Source organism: Sceloporus undulatus, chromosome 2 (assembly GCF_019175285.1).
Source record: "Sceloporus undulatus isolate JIND9_A2432 ecotype Alabama chromosome 2, SceUnd_v1.1, whole genome shotgun sequence".
In the NCBI taxonomy this organism is placed as follows: domain Eukaryota; kingdom Metazoa; phylum Chordata; class Lepidosauria; order Squamata; family Phrynosomatidae; genus Sceloporus; species Sceloporus undulatus.
Genome location: NC_056523.1, coordinates 33,353,418 through 33,369,631, shown reverse-complemented (window position 1 = coordinate 33,369,631; position 16,214 = coordinate 33,353,418). Strand labels below are relative to the sequence as shown.

The 16,214-nt window shown below is 40.5% G+C and overlaps 1 protein-coding gene across 1 annotated transcript in view; it reads left to right on the top strand.

Moving 5' to 3' along the window:
• SUCLG2 (succinate-CoA ligase GDP-forming subunit beta) overlaps positions 1–16,214 on the top strand; it is a 289,145-nt gene that overhangs the window by 58,811 nt on the left and 214,120 nt on the right. The window contains exon 2 of the mRNA XM_042452691.1: positions 8,607–8,748. Within this exon, the coding sequence (XP_042308625.1) occupies positions 8,607–8,748 (142 nt within the window). The remainder of the gene's footprint in view (positions 1–8,606; positions 8,749–16,214) is intronic.

Sequence of the window (16,214 nt, the reverse complement as noted above, 5' to 3'; positions counted from 1 at the left end):
TATCAAATTTGCAGATGACAGGAAATTCAGAGGAATAGCTAATACACCAGAGTAGATTAGAAAGCTGGGCCAAAGATAACAAAATGAATTTCAAAACAGAGAAATGTAAGGTACTGCACTTAGGGCAAAAAAAATGAAATGCATAGATATAGGATGGGGGAATACATGGCTGAATGAAACTATGTGTGAAAGAGATCTAGTAGTCCTAGTAGACCACAAGGTGAACATGAGGCCAATGCAATTCTAGACTGCATCAATAAAAGTATAGTGTCTAGATCAAGGGAAGTATTAGTGGCACTCTATTCTGTCTTGGTCAGGCCTCACCTACAATGCTGTGTCCAGTTCTGGGCACCACAATTCAAAAATAATGTTGACAAACGAGCATGTCCAGAGGAGGAAGACTAAAATGGTGAAGGGTCTGGAAACCAAGCCCTTTGAGGGGAGAAGGAGCTCTGTATGAGAAGAGATGGTTAAGAGGTGATATGATAGCTTTGTTTAAATATTTGAAGGGATGTCATATTGAGGATGGAGCAAGCGTCTGTTCTGCTGCTCCAGAGAATAGGACCCGGAACAATGGATGCAAGCTACAGGAAAAGAGATTCCACTTCAGCATTAGGAAGAAGAACTTCTTGACAGTAAGAGCTGTTAGATAGTGGAACACACTTCCTTGGAGGGTGGTGGAGTCTCCTTTCTTGGAGGTTTTTAAACAGAGGCTGGATAGCTATCTGTCGAGTATGCTTTGATTGTAATTTTTTGCATGGCAGGGGGTTGGACTGGATGGCCCTTGAGGTCTGTTCCAACTCTATGATTCTACAGTGCGCCCACCCTATAGGCGGGCTCCCCATACACAGCTTCCAGCTTACATGGAAGCCATGTGACGGGACAATGAACGCAATCTCCTGGACTGCGAGCACAAGCCCCATTCCATCAAATGGAACATGAGCTTATGCGCTATTCGGCTTACGGGGGGGGGGGGGGGGTCTGGAATGGATCCCTCACGTAAGCCAAGGGTGCACTGTATGATTCTATGATTCTATATTCCCCCTCCTTCTTCCTCTGCTGTTGGCTATAGGAAAAAGGGGAGAAGGTGGAATCCATCCCACAGAGACCCTTTTCTAAGTCAGCCAGTGGCATGGTTGGGGAAGCACGTGTTAAAATCTCTCCTTTCAATGTGGAATTGATGCCAGCCACAGATGTTGGTGAAACATCAGGAAGAAACTCTTCTAGAACATTGGCCCGTAGCCTGAAAACCCCACAAAAAACTATCTCTCCTTCCAATTTACAGTTCCAGTAAAAATCACTTCCTGGTGACTATATGTGAGTCTATTTTATAAAAGCTCTGGTGATACATTTAGATGTTGCTGCAAACATGGAAGAGAATAGAAAAGTTCCACACAACACTTGGAAAGAGCATTTGTGATCAGAATTTGGTGCGCTGGTTGTAGGGAGCCTGAGAGCCTGAGGCTGCACCTCTATCTGGTGTGATTTCTGAAACCATCACACCATACACTATGGATAGAGCTTGCTTCAAAGGGCCAGAAGAGACTATACATGTCAAGTATAAGACACTGCAAATGCTTGGAGGACTTTCCCTGGAGTGTACAATTTTAAGCAGAGCTAGGAAATGTTATCTTTTTAGATGGTGACTGAATGGCTGGGTAATTCTGGAAGCTATGGCCCCAATAGTAAGTTCTAGGTAGACTGCTTTATCTGAGAATGAAAGAGGCGCCTGGCCAAGATTGTACCAAGATTTCAAGAGGCTGGGAACTTGGCACCTGCTCATTCTGCTCCTGGCCTCTCTCTACTTGTACAGGTCTGATAGCAAAAGTACCAGGAGGCTTTTTACATTACTTCTGAGAGAGACGGGAGGCTGGGAAGGTTTTGCCCACTGATGATAAGCTGGGAGGTGTATACACATATACCTTTAAAATAAGTTTGTGATAAATTTAAATCTTGATCTTTTTTATTTAATCTCTTAGATTAGGGGCCTAAATAAATGGGCAGGATACCACTGGCCAGCCCCATGGTATCCTGCCTGTGGTTCTGATCTGGTTCAGTCCCCCATTGCCAGTGTAGCACACTCACCACCGGACAGTGAAGCTCCACACACATCTTATCTGCTGCCACTGTCACTGTGAAGGCCCTGGCCTATAAGGTTGAAAACAGGACCCCTGGCTACACTCTCAGGGCTAGGCACCTCCTTCCAGTATCACAGGCTGTGATTTGGACCTTCAGAGCAAACGTGACAGTGGTGGCAATTAAGGGCTATCTGATCTGCTGGCTGTCACAGCAGCATTGCAGAGAAACTGCTGCAAACAGGTGGTCTTTTAAGACCAGATTAGGGGTCAGATCCACCAGATCCTCATCCAGTTTGCCTGATCCAGCTATTGGCCTGCATCATCCAGACAGGACGATGCCAGGTCAGGGGAACATAGGCCTTTTGGCCCATGTGTACACCCCCTAGTTAAAAATTCTGTGTCAAAGAGCCACTAATATAGTACCATTGGCGGGGTGCAGGCTGCCAAAAAGAGGCGCCACCTTGGCGCCTCTCTTTGCTGCACAGGAGCGCCACTGCCTACAAATGGTGCTGCGCAGCTGCGCAGCAAAGAAGGAGCTGTAAAAAGTGGCTCCTTTTTGTGGTGCCGCAAAGCACCAGAGACAGCTCCATTACATCGCAGCTGTGCAGAGCCGTTTGTAGGCGGCGCAGCTGCGACATAATCATTGTGCGCACTGTGCTGACGACGTGCTAGGGTTGCGAGGTGTGTGAACGCGCCACCCCGAGGCAACCCTAGCACGTGGATGCGCTGCAAAAGGCCCATCTATACAGTGCCATTGATTAAGACAGTTTCCTCTTCTTGGTATGAGGCTAATCCCTCAAAATGGAGGAAGAGAATAAGTTTTTTTTTCCATGCTTGTGCTGGGCTGATGCCAGTGCCAAGACACCTTCATTCCTCTTATGCACCCCCATGGGGGAGAGGCACAGCTGTTAGAAAGTACAAAGACTTAGTGACTTTCCAAATGTATGGACTTGTGTGTGTCTATCAATAGTTTGATTGTATGTGACTTTGTGCAACAAGTTACTTTTATAAGAAAGAAAGACCTTTTTGCTAGTCACAGTGATCCATTTATTTGGAGTCCTGCAAGTTCCATTTTTTTGTACGTTAAAGACCCAAGTTTCAGCATTGACTTGCTGTACCTGTTCCTAGCTCTATCTGGTGAGATCAATTCTTGAAAGTCTTGTGCTTCTTAAAACCCCTCCCTCCCTCTGTTGATGCTATCATTTGGTGTGATGAAATAACAAAAGCGCTAGTGTAAACTAGCAAGCTAGATTTCTTTTTGCACAAGGGAGATATTTATTTGAGAAAGATTTTCTTTCTCTGCATCTTGCAATGTAACTTTTTAAACACGTATTCTTTGGCACTACAGAGCTTTTAATGCGAGGTCAATTTCCAGCGATTTCCAAAGTGTACAGATAATCAATGACTGTTGTATGCAGTAGTAGGGTGCATTCATTCATCTTCACTGCTAGTTCATTTGTCACAAGGAGTTTGTGTATTATGAAAAATCTTGATTGAGATGCTTTATTGGTTGAAATTCAGACTGAAAGGGGACTGTGTGCTTAAAATATCTTAGGTCTATTAAGGAAAATGGTGGCATGTGTTTGTTTCAGTCTTTCAGTTAAGAATTTTTTTTAATAATTTCTTCATCTTAATCATCCTAAGACCTAAGACTTAGTTATTTGTGTTTCTTCTGAATGTGTCAGGGAACAGGATTCAAGTTGCCGGGCTTACAGGAAGGTTTTATTGTACACTGCCTTGAGAATTTTACTTAGAAAGCTGGTAATGTAAATAAAAGACAAACCAAGTTTCTTTATTATATAGAGACCATATGTGGAGTTGCTGTCTGCATTACCAAAAAGAAAATGGACCTTGAACCCTCTCTATGTATTAATGTTTTTGAGGTGGGAAGAAGTTGTGAATTCTTCAGTGAGCACAGCTTTTGATCCTAGCTAGAGAAACATTCAAGCACTAAAAGAATATATATATATATATATATTAGTAGGGCTTTTATCACCCCTGGGAAGTCTTATTTGAATCTAAGCTTGAATAAATGTACCATGTTCTCTAACACTTTTAATCTTCGCAGTAAAAATAGCAGGATTAATACAATTTATAATTAGTTGTTTTGGCTGCATAGTTTAGTAAACTCAGGTATTTTGTTAGGATCATTTGCCCTCTCCTCTCCTCATGCACAAGAATTTGCTTCTGTTCTTTTAAGTCAGAGTCCCCCTACATTCCAAATGGGGAACAGTTGTTTAATGTTGGCTTATTAACCAGGATCATAAATTGCAGCCAAACCCAGTAAAAAAACATAAATAACTTGTTAACTTTCCCTGTGATTTTAGTCGTACAAATTGGGTCTCCTTTATTCCAAAATCTGAAATATTGCAAAATCCAAAAATGTCACAAAAATGGGTGACTGAAATAGTGACATCTTTGCTTTGCCTCCAGCTGCCCCTTTTACAACTGCACACCACGTCCCAATCTGGTCTTTGCAGGGCGCAAAAAGGAGCCGCAAAAAGCAGCTCCTTTTTGCACCCTGCAAAGGGCTTTACGGCACTCCTTTAGCACTGCGTTGTGCGGACACAGCACCAGAGGAGTGCTGTGACTCTGTGCGCCATGCAATGTGGAACCAGGCCGCACGTCATGCAGACGCTACACCCCAACTCCACCCTCAGCCCAGCCCAAACTGTCATTCTGCACAGGGCCTGAGAGAATTATTAGTACAGGAATTTGCAGTCTGGTGACAAATCATGTGTCATCTGTGTGTGAACCCAGGTAGATATAGCAGGAACAGATTTTAACACAGTGCGAAGATTTTGGACTGCTGAGAAAATAATAGAGGCAGCCCTTTCCTTTTTCAAAATTGAAAAGATGATAGTACCAGGATTTAATTTACTAGAAATGTTAGAATGACTTAGAATTATTTTGTTGACTCTTGCATGAGATATTTTAAGCTTTTATATGTTTGTTTTCACATAATGTAAGGAGTTTTAGATGTTGCCTTAAAAACTTATCCAATATGTTTGAACATTTGTCAAATTAGTCATAATGGTTTATGTTTTAAATATTTTTCTAGGTCACATTTGTATTTCTTAAGTGGATGTGAACATAACAAACTATAATTAAATAAAGGCCTAAATACTCTAAGGGCACCAGATCCCATCTAATTGTGGAAGCTAAGTAGCATCAGCCATGGTTAATACTTGGATGGGAGATCACCAATGAATACCAAGTTCTATAGGTGATATTTCAGAGGAAGGAATTTACAAAAGATGAATAATTTCTCACCTAAGAAAATCCAATGAAATTAATGGGGTCACCATAAGACAACAAGCACATATACAAAGGCCAAAACAAGAACAATGAATGCAGACACAGGAAGGGCTCAAAACATCTTCTAAAACATAGCTGTACATAATGCTAAAACCTGCCCCTAGGATTACACTGAAAACGCAAAAAGCCCTATAATTATTGCGTTCCCCATATTCCCTTCCCTTATTTTACAACTTTAGCATCCTGTATTAGATGGTGATTTTTATATGTAGATAAACAGAGATTGCCAAAGGGGAATTTTTCCTTTTTCTCTGTTGCACAAGAGCAGAGTGACTTAGGTTAAGTGAAATGTCCTCTTCTGCCTCTGCCTCTCATGTCTCCTCTCCTCTAGACGCATTTGTTACTTCCCCCCAGCAGTCCCATTTCCTGCTGCTCCTTAGTTGCAAAGGCAGACAAAATGCCTGTCACAAACCCCAGCTAACTATGCAGTGGAGTTGGCTACATGCCTCAAGGTCACCACTGACAGCTCTAAGCATCTGTGCAGCTCCGTTCCATACTGCAGCAGTGTTTGGCTTTCACTCAAAGAGCTGTGTATGAAGGAGAGGTCTTGGCAGATGACCACATGCAGGCCATGTACCCAGACAAGCTGTTATTCAGCTAGAACAGAATAGAAATTTAAAAATTTGGTTTGTGAAAGCTTGTCCAAACACTTATCTGACCCTACAGACGTTGTGTATGGCATCTTGAGTGGAAAATGCAACCAGACTGTGGTAAAAAATGTGCAGTTTTTATTTTTGCCCATAGAATGGCAGCGGGGAATTCTTAATTGTAAACAAGATGTTTTAAGATTCTGGCCAGATCAGATGTGCAATTTGATAGAATAGGGTGTGCTTCTACCAGGAAACCTTGGGCACTGTGTCGCACCTGAACTATTAATGGTGTAGGAATGGGGCAGCGTCTAGCTGGATTAAAATAATCTAGTGCATGTTTCCCATATCTACTGATAGGTGCATGAAAAAAAAAAAGGTATGCAGGGTCTGGGCACAATGTTTTCAAGGAGGGTTGTGCCCTAGGAAGTAACCAGGAAGCATTACCCTGTTTAAAAGCAGACTGCCACATTCCCGTGTGACTTCTTCACATTATTAAAAAAGCAGTTTTTGCCACGCACAAATTTGGCAGGGGTGAGGTGTGATCCCTGATGGATTTTAGAGGGTCCAGGCCCCATCAGTTGCCCACTTCAAATCTAAGGGTTTCTTTGACTGTCTCTGTATGTAATGTACTTTGCAGCAGAGGGGAACAGTGGCTGGATTGAGAACATCTAGCAAATCCATGGCTGATGTGGGCCAGTGGTATGAGTTTCCCTGTCTCTGTATATGCTCAGCTTCATATATAAGTTGAGGGCAGGTTTGAGGGCCAAAATTCCTGGATTTTGATATGATCCATGAATAAATTGATTGTAAAACTTAGGGGTATGTTACAAAATGCCTAAAGGATGAAGCAAAGGAAAATAATGCCAAAGAAGTTACAAAATTCCATAAAGCATAACACTGCTCTCCCTGAAGGTTGGATAGATGAGAGAGTAACAGACAGTGCTTCCAGGACAGAATAACCTCTTGCCTTTCACCAGGAGATGGTTTCTTTTTTAAATAAGAATTAAAGTACAGTGCTTATATTGACACTTGGAAAAGGTGACTATGGCCCCATACAGACAGGCCAAAATAAAGCTGCTTCAGGTCACTTTGGATGTATGCTGTTTAAATGATGTATGCGTACTAAGAGTCTGAAAGTTGCGCCAAAACTGTTTCTCCGGTCCTTAGGACTGGATCGTGGCTTTGGTGCGGCTTCTGGACTCTTAGTACGCATGCATCATTTAAACAGCATACCTCCAAAGTGACCCAAAGCAGCTTTATTTTGGCTTGTCTGTATGGGGCCTCAATTTTTTGACCTAAATTTCTAGACTTATACATGAGTATATACAGGAGTACTCCATCTGATTAATATCTGTAGCTTTATGAAATACCTATTAGGCAAGATGGTGGCTGGCAGTTAGTATCCTGTATGTAAACCATGTCAGGGATGATGGGAGTTGTGGCTCTTCACCTGGCCTGGAACTCACCACCTGGTTGTGCACCACACTGACCAGTTTTGGCCAGTTGTTGTATCTTTGCAAGAGTTGCAGAGAACAGGCTGAAGACCCCGACAAACTCTCCAAGCCTTCTCACTCTTGCTTCCACAGAAGTCTTCACCCTTCTTCACCAGGGTCCTGCTGGTTCTTGTAGCTTCACCCAAGACACCAGACAACTCAGTAGTCTTATATAAAAGATCTACTTTATTCTACTATATACACAGCTCCAAATAATACTCAACTCCTCTCTCTCTCCAACCCACACAACAATCCACTACTACCCACAAAATGCATTGGGATGTATAGTCCTTATTATAGCCATATCATGGCACCACCTACTGTTGTCTGTTTCCACCCAGTAGGCGTGTACATCATTCCCATTGGTTCTCCTTGTTCATCCCACAATTAATGATTTCATCATCTCAGCCTTGACCACTTAACAATTGTCAGGTGTGTTCAATTATCCACTTTGCAATTCTTGTCCTTGGCATTCAGCACTTGTTAATTATCTTACCATTCACACCTGTGTGGTTCTCTATTGGCTTCTGCTGAGTCACTCTGACTCTCACATACATCTTTTATTTCACTACTGTATGTCCCATGTTGCTTTTTCCAGTTTTTAAAGTTGTCTGGTTCTTGATGGTCTGAAATTGCTTAGGAAGTACTCATGTGAGAAGTGAACAAAATGTCGATATATGTTTGCTGAGACTTAAACTTCAGAGTTACACATTAATTCTGTTGTTATTAATGGAACTTTTCTGCAGGGAAGCATGTGACCTACTCTCATAACTTTGTAATGGTGTTTTTGTGGTGCAAAAAAGGAAAACAAAGTATGTATACAATCAATTTTATCCAGACATGCTGTTTTAGTGGCAAACATGCTTATATAAAATAATAAGTAGCACCGTGCACTTGTATTATTTTAATGTCTTCTAGGGTTTTAAAAAAGTTTGCACCATAAGCATTTAGCTAATATACCTAATGCAAAATATTAAATATATTAAATGCTGTATGTTCTAGTCTTGTTGATTTTTGGTTGCAGGTGACCACATCTGTGAGGCCTAATAACTGAGTTGACTGTTTCATGAACTCTTCATAATGAATATGATGATTTCCCTCTCTCTTTTCTCTTTTCATTTCTGTAGGCTGTTCAATTATCCCCCAGACGATGGTTAAACCTGCAGGAATACCAGAGTAAGAAACTGATGGCTGATCACGGGGTCACAGTTCAGAGATTCTTCGTGGCTGACACTGCAAATGATGCTCTTGAGGCAGCTAAGAGACTTAGTAAGTTGGCTAGTAATGAAGTGATATCTGCAATATGCTAAACAAGCTTGGAAAATTTAATTGGGACGTTGTAAGTATACATATACAGTAGATCGTTGCACAAGGTCTTTAAATTGAGACACATTTTAGTGTAGAGATCAGAAGGATCTCTATATGATTTCATATACAATTTGGATTTTATTTTTATCCCACTCAGTCCCAGAAGCACAGAATGAGTTACAATTGATGTAAATATGTATAACTGATCTTGTGGTATACACTGTAGCAGATATTGTTCAAATCAAATCATAGGTGAGTGAGAGCTGAGAGGACTGAGACCAAGGTGATTAGAAACATTAGGAAGAAATTAGTTTATCACACAATAGCAATAAAAGGGAAAGCAGTACTGTGGGGATACAAAATGATGGTAAAATTGTTAGAGGCCACTGGAAGCTGGAGGGAATAGAGAGAACTGTGACTGCCTGGCACAAAGCAGGTGCTCCTGTCAGGTAAACAGGTAAAAAAGGACTACAGATGAGGCACCACTTCTGAAAAAGAATATGGTACTCCAGCCTCCGGGAATGACCTTTCTATAAGGCAGGTTCAGATAGCAGATAGCAATTCTTCAGATACTATGGTCTGTGGGTTTGGCTTCAAAACAGTTTTACTATGAGCATTTTTAGGAAGTCCAGTTTCAGGTTTTCGTATGGTACTCAGCCTTTTGGCAGGTTCTTTGTCTTTTGTCTTCACTGTATTACCCTTGGGCAACTGGACACCAGTCAGCTCTTTAAACAAGAAGATTTCAAATTGGTCTGTTATGGAGACTAATATTTACATATTGTATGAAGGGCAAGCATTCACATTATTTTCAGTCAGGAATATGAAGATAACAACAACAACAACAACAACAACAACAACTTTCTTTTTACCCCGCCTCTCCATCAGGGTCGAGGCGGCTTACAATAAAAATCCATCCAATATAACAATAATCCCATTTATTCCCTCCCTCCCTGAAAACATCAATTAAACACATTTAACATTAAAACCATCAATTAAAATAAACTAATCAGAGATGGGTGGGTGGGGTTACAAGATGTTCCGGGTTAGCGCTCTGCATATTGCTGTGTACTTGTCATGTTTCTTATTCTAATTTCTTCAGTCAACTCATCTGCAGGGCAGAGGTACTCATCGTTAAAGAAAGGATCAAGGGGCAGGTCTTTTTCTGGTCTAGCCCATTCAAAGCATGTACAAAATCACAGAGTAGTGATGAAGATAGTTAGGAATGGCTTGTGTTTCCCTGGGCTCTAGAGATTTGGCTTTATTTGAAAACACATTTATTGTAATGGGACTTTAAAGCCACTTCTAAGTGTGTGCTTAGTGCCAAAAAGTTTGCCTTTTAAATTAGTGATCTAAGTTCCACATATGCAACTTTGTTCTTCCAGAGAGGAAAGTTGTTTTAGTAAAAGTCCTTCAAATTACAATGACAAAAAGGTAGCAGAATACAATATGTGCCACTTCAGCAGATTAAATGAAAATGTTCCTCTATGAGATTCTGAACCTATCATTTTTAATCTTTCCTTTTCTACTCTCATCAGTTCACTTTAAGGACTACAAACCCAGAGAAGATCTTGTAGCATACTTACAGGCTGCTTTTAACATGAGATACGATAGTACTTAATAAGAGAGGAGTTTATAAATAGGACAGACAAGAGAGCTACTCATATGCCTGTCATAATTAAAAGAGAAAGGTCTCTAGACTGAGTTGTATTCTCACTGTTTGGCATTTCTATGGTTTATTAATGATATTGTCATTGATTATGGTGTATGGTGTGTGTGTGTGTGTGTGTGTGTGTGTGTGTGTATAGTGTTTTAAAACAGAGAAGATCTAAGTGCTATGTCTTAAGTCCAGGATGAAATACACTTCTGCTCCTGCCATGGTGGCAGGAGAGATGGACATTTTCACTTTATTCAAGTTCTTCCTCCCTCTGCAGTCTTCAGTGCCATGTTGCATGTAATTCCTTAAGCTTTGCCAACTCACAGTCAGTTTTGCAGGTAGCACGAAACCAAAGGAACAGAACATGGCAGGTAGAATGGATACAGGGAGACAATGTGAAAGCTTAGCTGAACAAGCAACTTTCCAATCATGTTCACCATGCTCCCAGGCAGTGCAACAAAATCACGTGCCAGAAAAAGAAACATGCAGTGTATGACTGTCCTACAGCTTTCATTTCTGAAAACCCATTTCTATCAGTTGCAATGATAATTTTCATTTACTTAAGTACAGTACATCAAATGGACAGTGAATTAACTGGATTATTTAAGCACATTGTATTGTAAAGGGGATTTCAGGGGCTATGAAATTACCACCATGCTCAATTAAATAGTCAATAAACATGGTCCACATAGTTAACGCACATGTTGGGTTAAAAATGTATTTTGAAATTGATGTGTTATTACTCATCTCTAGAGATCAACCAATGTTAATTCCTATATCTATAGCTGGCAACACCACTTAATCAGTTTCCCTCCATCATAGAATTGAAGGCATCTTAAAGCAAGAACACAGCTTTAAAAAACCATTAGTGAAAAGTTAAGAAAACATCAACAATTAAACAGACAGGTCTAACAAAAACAATCTTAAACAAAGTAAAGTTGAAGGCTTTCATGGCTGGCATCCATAGTTTTTTGTGGGTTTTTCGGGCTATGTGGCCATGTTCTAGCAGAGTTTCTTTCTGACGTTTCACCAGCATCTGTGGCTGGCATCTTCAGAGAATGTTTGCCTGGAAACGATTTGGCTATATATATTGTGTGATCTGGAATAGCAGGAGTGATTTGCATGTGTATTGTTGGTTGCTAATGGCAATCCTCAGGGTGTGAGGGTCTGCACAAGAGAACTAATGTCAGCTTGATTAGTGCTCATTGTCTACTGGGAAACCCCTGACCCTGGGAGATTTCTCATTGCATTTGTCTTTATTTTGCTATCTTTCAGGACTGGTAGCCAAACCTTGTTTACTTTAAGGGATTCCACTTTCCTGTTGAAATTGTCCAAATTGTCCAAGTATTTGTGGATTACAATGGCTTCCCTGTGCATCCTGACATGGTAGTGGTTGGCAGGACTTCCCCAGAGACAGTTGAAGGCACTCACCTGTTCTTTGTCTTCCCCCTGCCCTCCCGGGCCTTCATCTACCTCCCCAGAGACATTGGAAGGCCCGGGATGGCGGGAAGAAAAGGAATAAATACGTGCCTGTGCCTTCTCCTCCCTTCCACCCTCCCGAGAAAGCTGAAGGCCTGGGATGACTGGGAAGAGGAGTAAAGGTGTGCGCCTGTTCCTCCTTTTCCCTGCCCTACATGTGCCCTCAAAAATGGCTTCGCTTGCCATAGGTTTGCCATGACGGAAATAGACTCTCATTACCTTTCTGTGGACTTTCCAGGTTACCCACTGAGCCATGAACTGAGTGTTTCCACAATCCTATGTGATACTTGGATGGAATGATTGCATCATACATTATTAAAGTCATCTTGGTTCTAGGAATTTCAGATTATTGATATAACATTTGGTTTTTCACCTCCTAGAAGTAAAGAGAAGCAAATGGCAAACCATGACGTGTACATTATTATTGTGGAAAGAAATGGGACAAGATGTTTGGGATCTCAAAAGCCTGAAATACACATTCCAAAAGTGCTGGCTTTGGGCTAGTCTGGGCACATACTGTACAGATGATGCACACCCCTGCATTGGGCAGAAGCAAAAAGAGCACAAAAAAGCACTCCTTGCCTGCTCTGGACCATGGCAGTGGCTGGCTTTGGGACCTTAGCTTCTGGTTGTTGCAGTCCTGTGGAGAACAGGGAGTGACTGGGGCTGGAGCAGCCAGCGGCCACTTTAAGCTACCAGTTTGCTTGACCCCAAATTTTGTTCCATTATGACAGGAAAAGTTGGCTTTTGGAACATACTTTTTGAAATAGCACTGTTATCTCTATTCTACCACTTGCTTTCCCATTTTTGCTCCAGAATAACAGCTGGCATGGTGCCTCTGAGCATATTTGGCAGATACAGGTCCTATACAATACAGGGGAAAATAGTTCAGCAGGTACCTCCTAAAATCTAGTCTGGTGTTAACTCTAAGCACGTTGATATTTGTATACCTCAGCTAAAAGAGAACTCTAACTAATTTAAGCAAACTACTGTTAAAGGACAATAGAAACTTCAGTAAACATTTGATCTGGCAAAACATTTCTGATAACCCACAGTATGGTTGGAGATCCCATGGCAAGCTTTACATTATTTATGGCCAACGTATTGTCATCATACAGTATTTACCCTGAGCTCTTTTAACACTTGGTAATATTGGCTTAAGGAGCTGTTATGCTTTTCCATGCATTTCAGATTTCCATGCTTTAGCTCTGTAGACTTGTTGCAGATGCAACATTTCTTTGTGGCTTGCTGAAGATGTAGCATTTCTCAGTCCTTAAAAGTGTGGGAATTCACTTAGGCTTCCTTTCTCCTTGGGATCGTACATTTCTCCGTTTTTGTCCCTTTCAAATTTTTCCCACTCGTATGCTTCCTATGACATCTGTAACAATGCGAACACTTACACTTTAAACCAAAGTTTGAAAAAGGGAGGAAGAGCATGCAATTCTAGCATCTTGAGGATCCAGAAACATTTGAATTACCATGCGCACCCCAACCATGATTTCAAGCTTGTGAATGTTACTGCTGTGCCGAACCAGTGGCACAACTTTGTAAGAGTTTGTCTCTAGATGGCAATGTGAGCTGGTAGGTAACAGGTAGCAAATATTGTGTTGGAAAACCAGAATTGTGGTGGTTAGTATAATCACTTTCTATATAGTCTCTGAAACGCTGGAGTCAGTAGCAGTGCTATAGTGCCCTTTCAGTTTAATACATTTCTTGATTAATGGTTTCCTTGGAACCATGTCAGAAAATCCACTAATATCTCAAAAGAGGGAAAAGCATAAAAGGATTTGTAAACAAGTTTTATTGGACTGGTGGATTTTTTTCACCAAGCAAAACATAGCAGATGCCTAGAAAATTAAAGTCATGCCATTAATACTTGCCTTCAAAGGGAATTGTGACTAGTAAAAGAACCCAAAGGATTTTTGGCTTTTTACATTGCTGAACAATTCTTGAGTGAAACTATTTTACAAGAAAAAGTGCTGATGAGTCAACATTAAGTCATTTTATGCTCCAAGTCAAGAATCTGAACATATCCAACAAATAAAGAAAAGACTCATTCCCTACAATCTTAAAAGTACTGTTACGCCTGATTTGCTTTATGAGGGAGGCTCCAAATCAACAAATTTGTCTTTTTATATCTGTGTTTAACATAAAATAATATGCCAAGGGATTTGAGAGCCTGTTTCTGAAATTCATATTATGAGGGAACAATCAGAATGTATCATTAATATTTGCATGTGGTTTATTGTCTGTGTTAGATGTGAGGCAGATGTTCTGCAAAAAGAGGAGATAGATGGGATAAAGTTAATAGTCTAAAAATAATCAGTCCCTGTAATAACTTTTACTGAATGTGAATAAACAGCTACATTTGTGAGCTATAAGTAAAGTGAGTAGTTATTGATTGCTCTTGCACAAACTAAGTAGGATCAAATTTCCCTTAACAGTAAAGGAAAGTATTATTTAGAGTGGTAAAAGACAGAGTGGAATCTGATCCTTTTCTTGCTGGTATTATTCTGTACATTTCTCAGCCACCTTTCAAGACTGCAGGCTTCTAAAGGTGGCTTCCAAATATAATATAATATCGGTATGTGGCCATAAAGGCATAAATCAGTTTTAAATTTAAGAGGGAACCAGCTAAAATTAAACCCCAAACCTCTGTGAAGTTGGGCTCAGATCAGTTAAGAAGGTTGAGGACATATGTAAAAGTGAATGCCTTTTGGAAACAAAGGAGCAGAAGCTGTCTTCGCACCTTTCATTCCAAATTACCATAAAATCCTTTCATACTGTCCTTTCATCCTTTCATACAGCTACCACCTACACATCTTTACATTTGAACCTGGCTTAGACACATTTTGTTACTGGCAATTGATAAGCTATTCCTTTACCCTAATGAGCTGTTCTGCTGTGACAGGTTACATGATCTGCTACACCAGTCCTGTTTTTCACACTTTCCAGAGTGGTTGAATAATGACCATTGTCTTTTCTTCTTTGATTTGTTTCATTTGTTGTTTGTTTAAAGTCTGTTCAAAGAACAGCTTGATTGTAAAATAGAATCTCTGATGACATATTAGGGGATTAATATATTTTCATTGGCTAATTTCACTAGTGCAAAGCTATAATAGAGAAAAGTGCATGTACATGTTAGTTGAAGTACATGTAACACATAACACAGTGGAGTTACAGTTTTGTATGCTAGTCTTCACCTGGCCTCCAGTTAATTTTGTTGGTGCTGTTTGATGCCAAGTTGACTTTCACTTATGGTATTCCTATGAATGAGACATCTGAGAATCTTAACATCAACTCCTCCGCCCAGATCTTGCAAATACAGTACAGTAATTTCCTTGATTGAATAAAACCTTTAGTGCAGTCTTCATCTTTTCATATTGTCTGCCACTTTACTAAGTGTTATTGTCTTTTTCAGTGAGTCATACCGTCTAGTGATATGTCCAAAGTACAACAACCTCAGTTTAGTCATTTTGAATTCTACTGAAATTTCAGGCTTGATTTGTTCTAAGATCCATTTGTCTTTTTATTGGTATATAGTATCTGTAGAACTCTCCAGCACCACATTTCAAATGAGCTGATTTTCTTCTTGTCAGCTTTCTTCACTAGTCACCTTTCACACTCATACATAGAAATCAGAAATACTATGGCCTGGATGATTGTGACTTCGGTATTTGATAATAGTTTTTTTGTATTTTAGGATTTTGCGTACCCCCTTCATAGCTGCCCTTCCAGGTCTTGCTCGTCTTATAGTTTTTTGATTAAAGTCTCCATTTTGATTAGTGATTTAGCAAATATATAGAAAATCGTTAACTGTTTCTGTGTCTTCATTATCTACTTTAAATTTATGTAAATCATCTGAGGTTATTATTTTTATTTTCATAATATTCAACTGTAACCCTGCTTTTGTACTTCGTTCCTTAACTTTCATCAATAGTTCTTTTTAATTTTGCTATTTTCTTCATGTGATATGGCATCATCCGCGTATCTTAAGCTCTTGATATTCCTTCTCACAGTATTTACTCCTCCTTCCTCTGAGGGGCAGTCTGCACTGGCCAAAAGGCCTGTGTTCCTCCAGCCTCACGTTGTCCTGTTTGGATGATGCAGGCTATTAGCCCCGGGCTGGGATCTGGCCAGGATCTGGCAGGCCAGATGGAGAGCCTGTAGATCTGACCAGTCCCAGGTCAAAGGGGCCTTAGCATAGGTCAGTTTCCTGCGGAGGTTTGTGGAAACTCTATAGCAAACCTCAGCAGATCAGGCGGCCCTGCACACCCTTTACCTTATTTCTCCA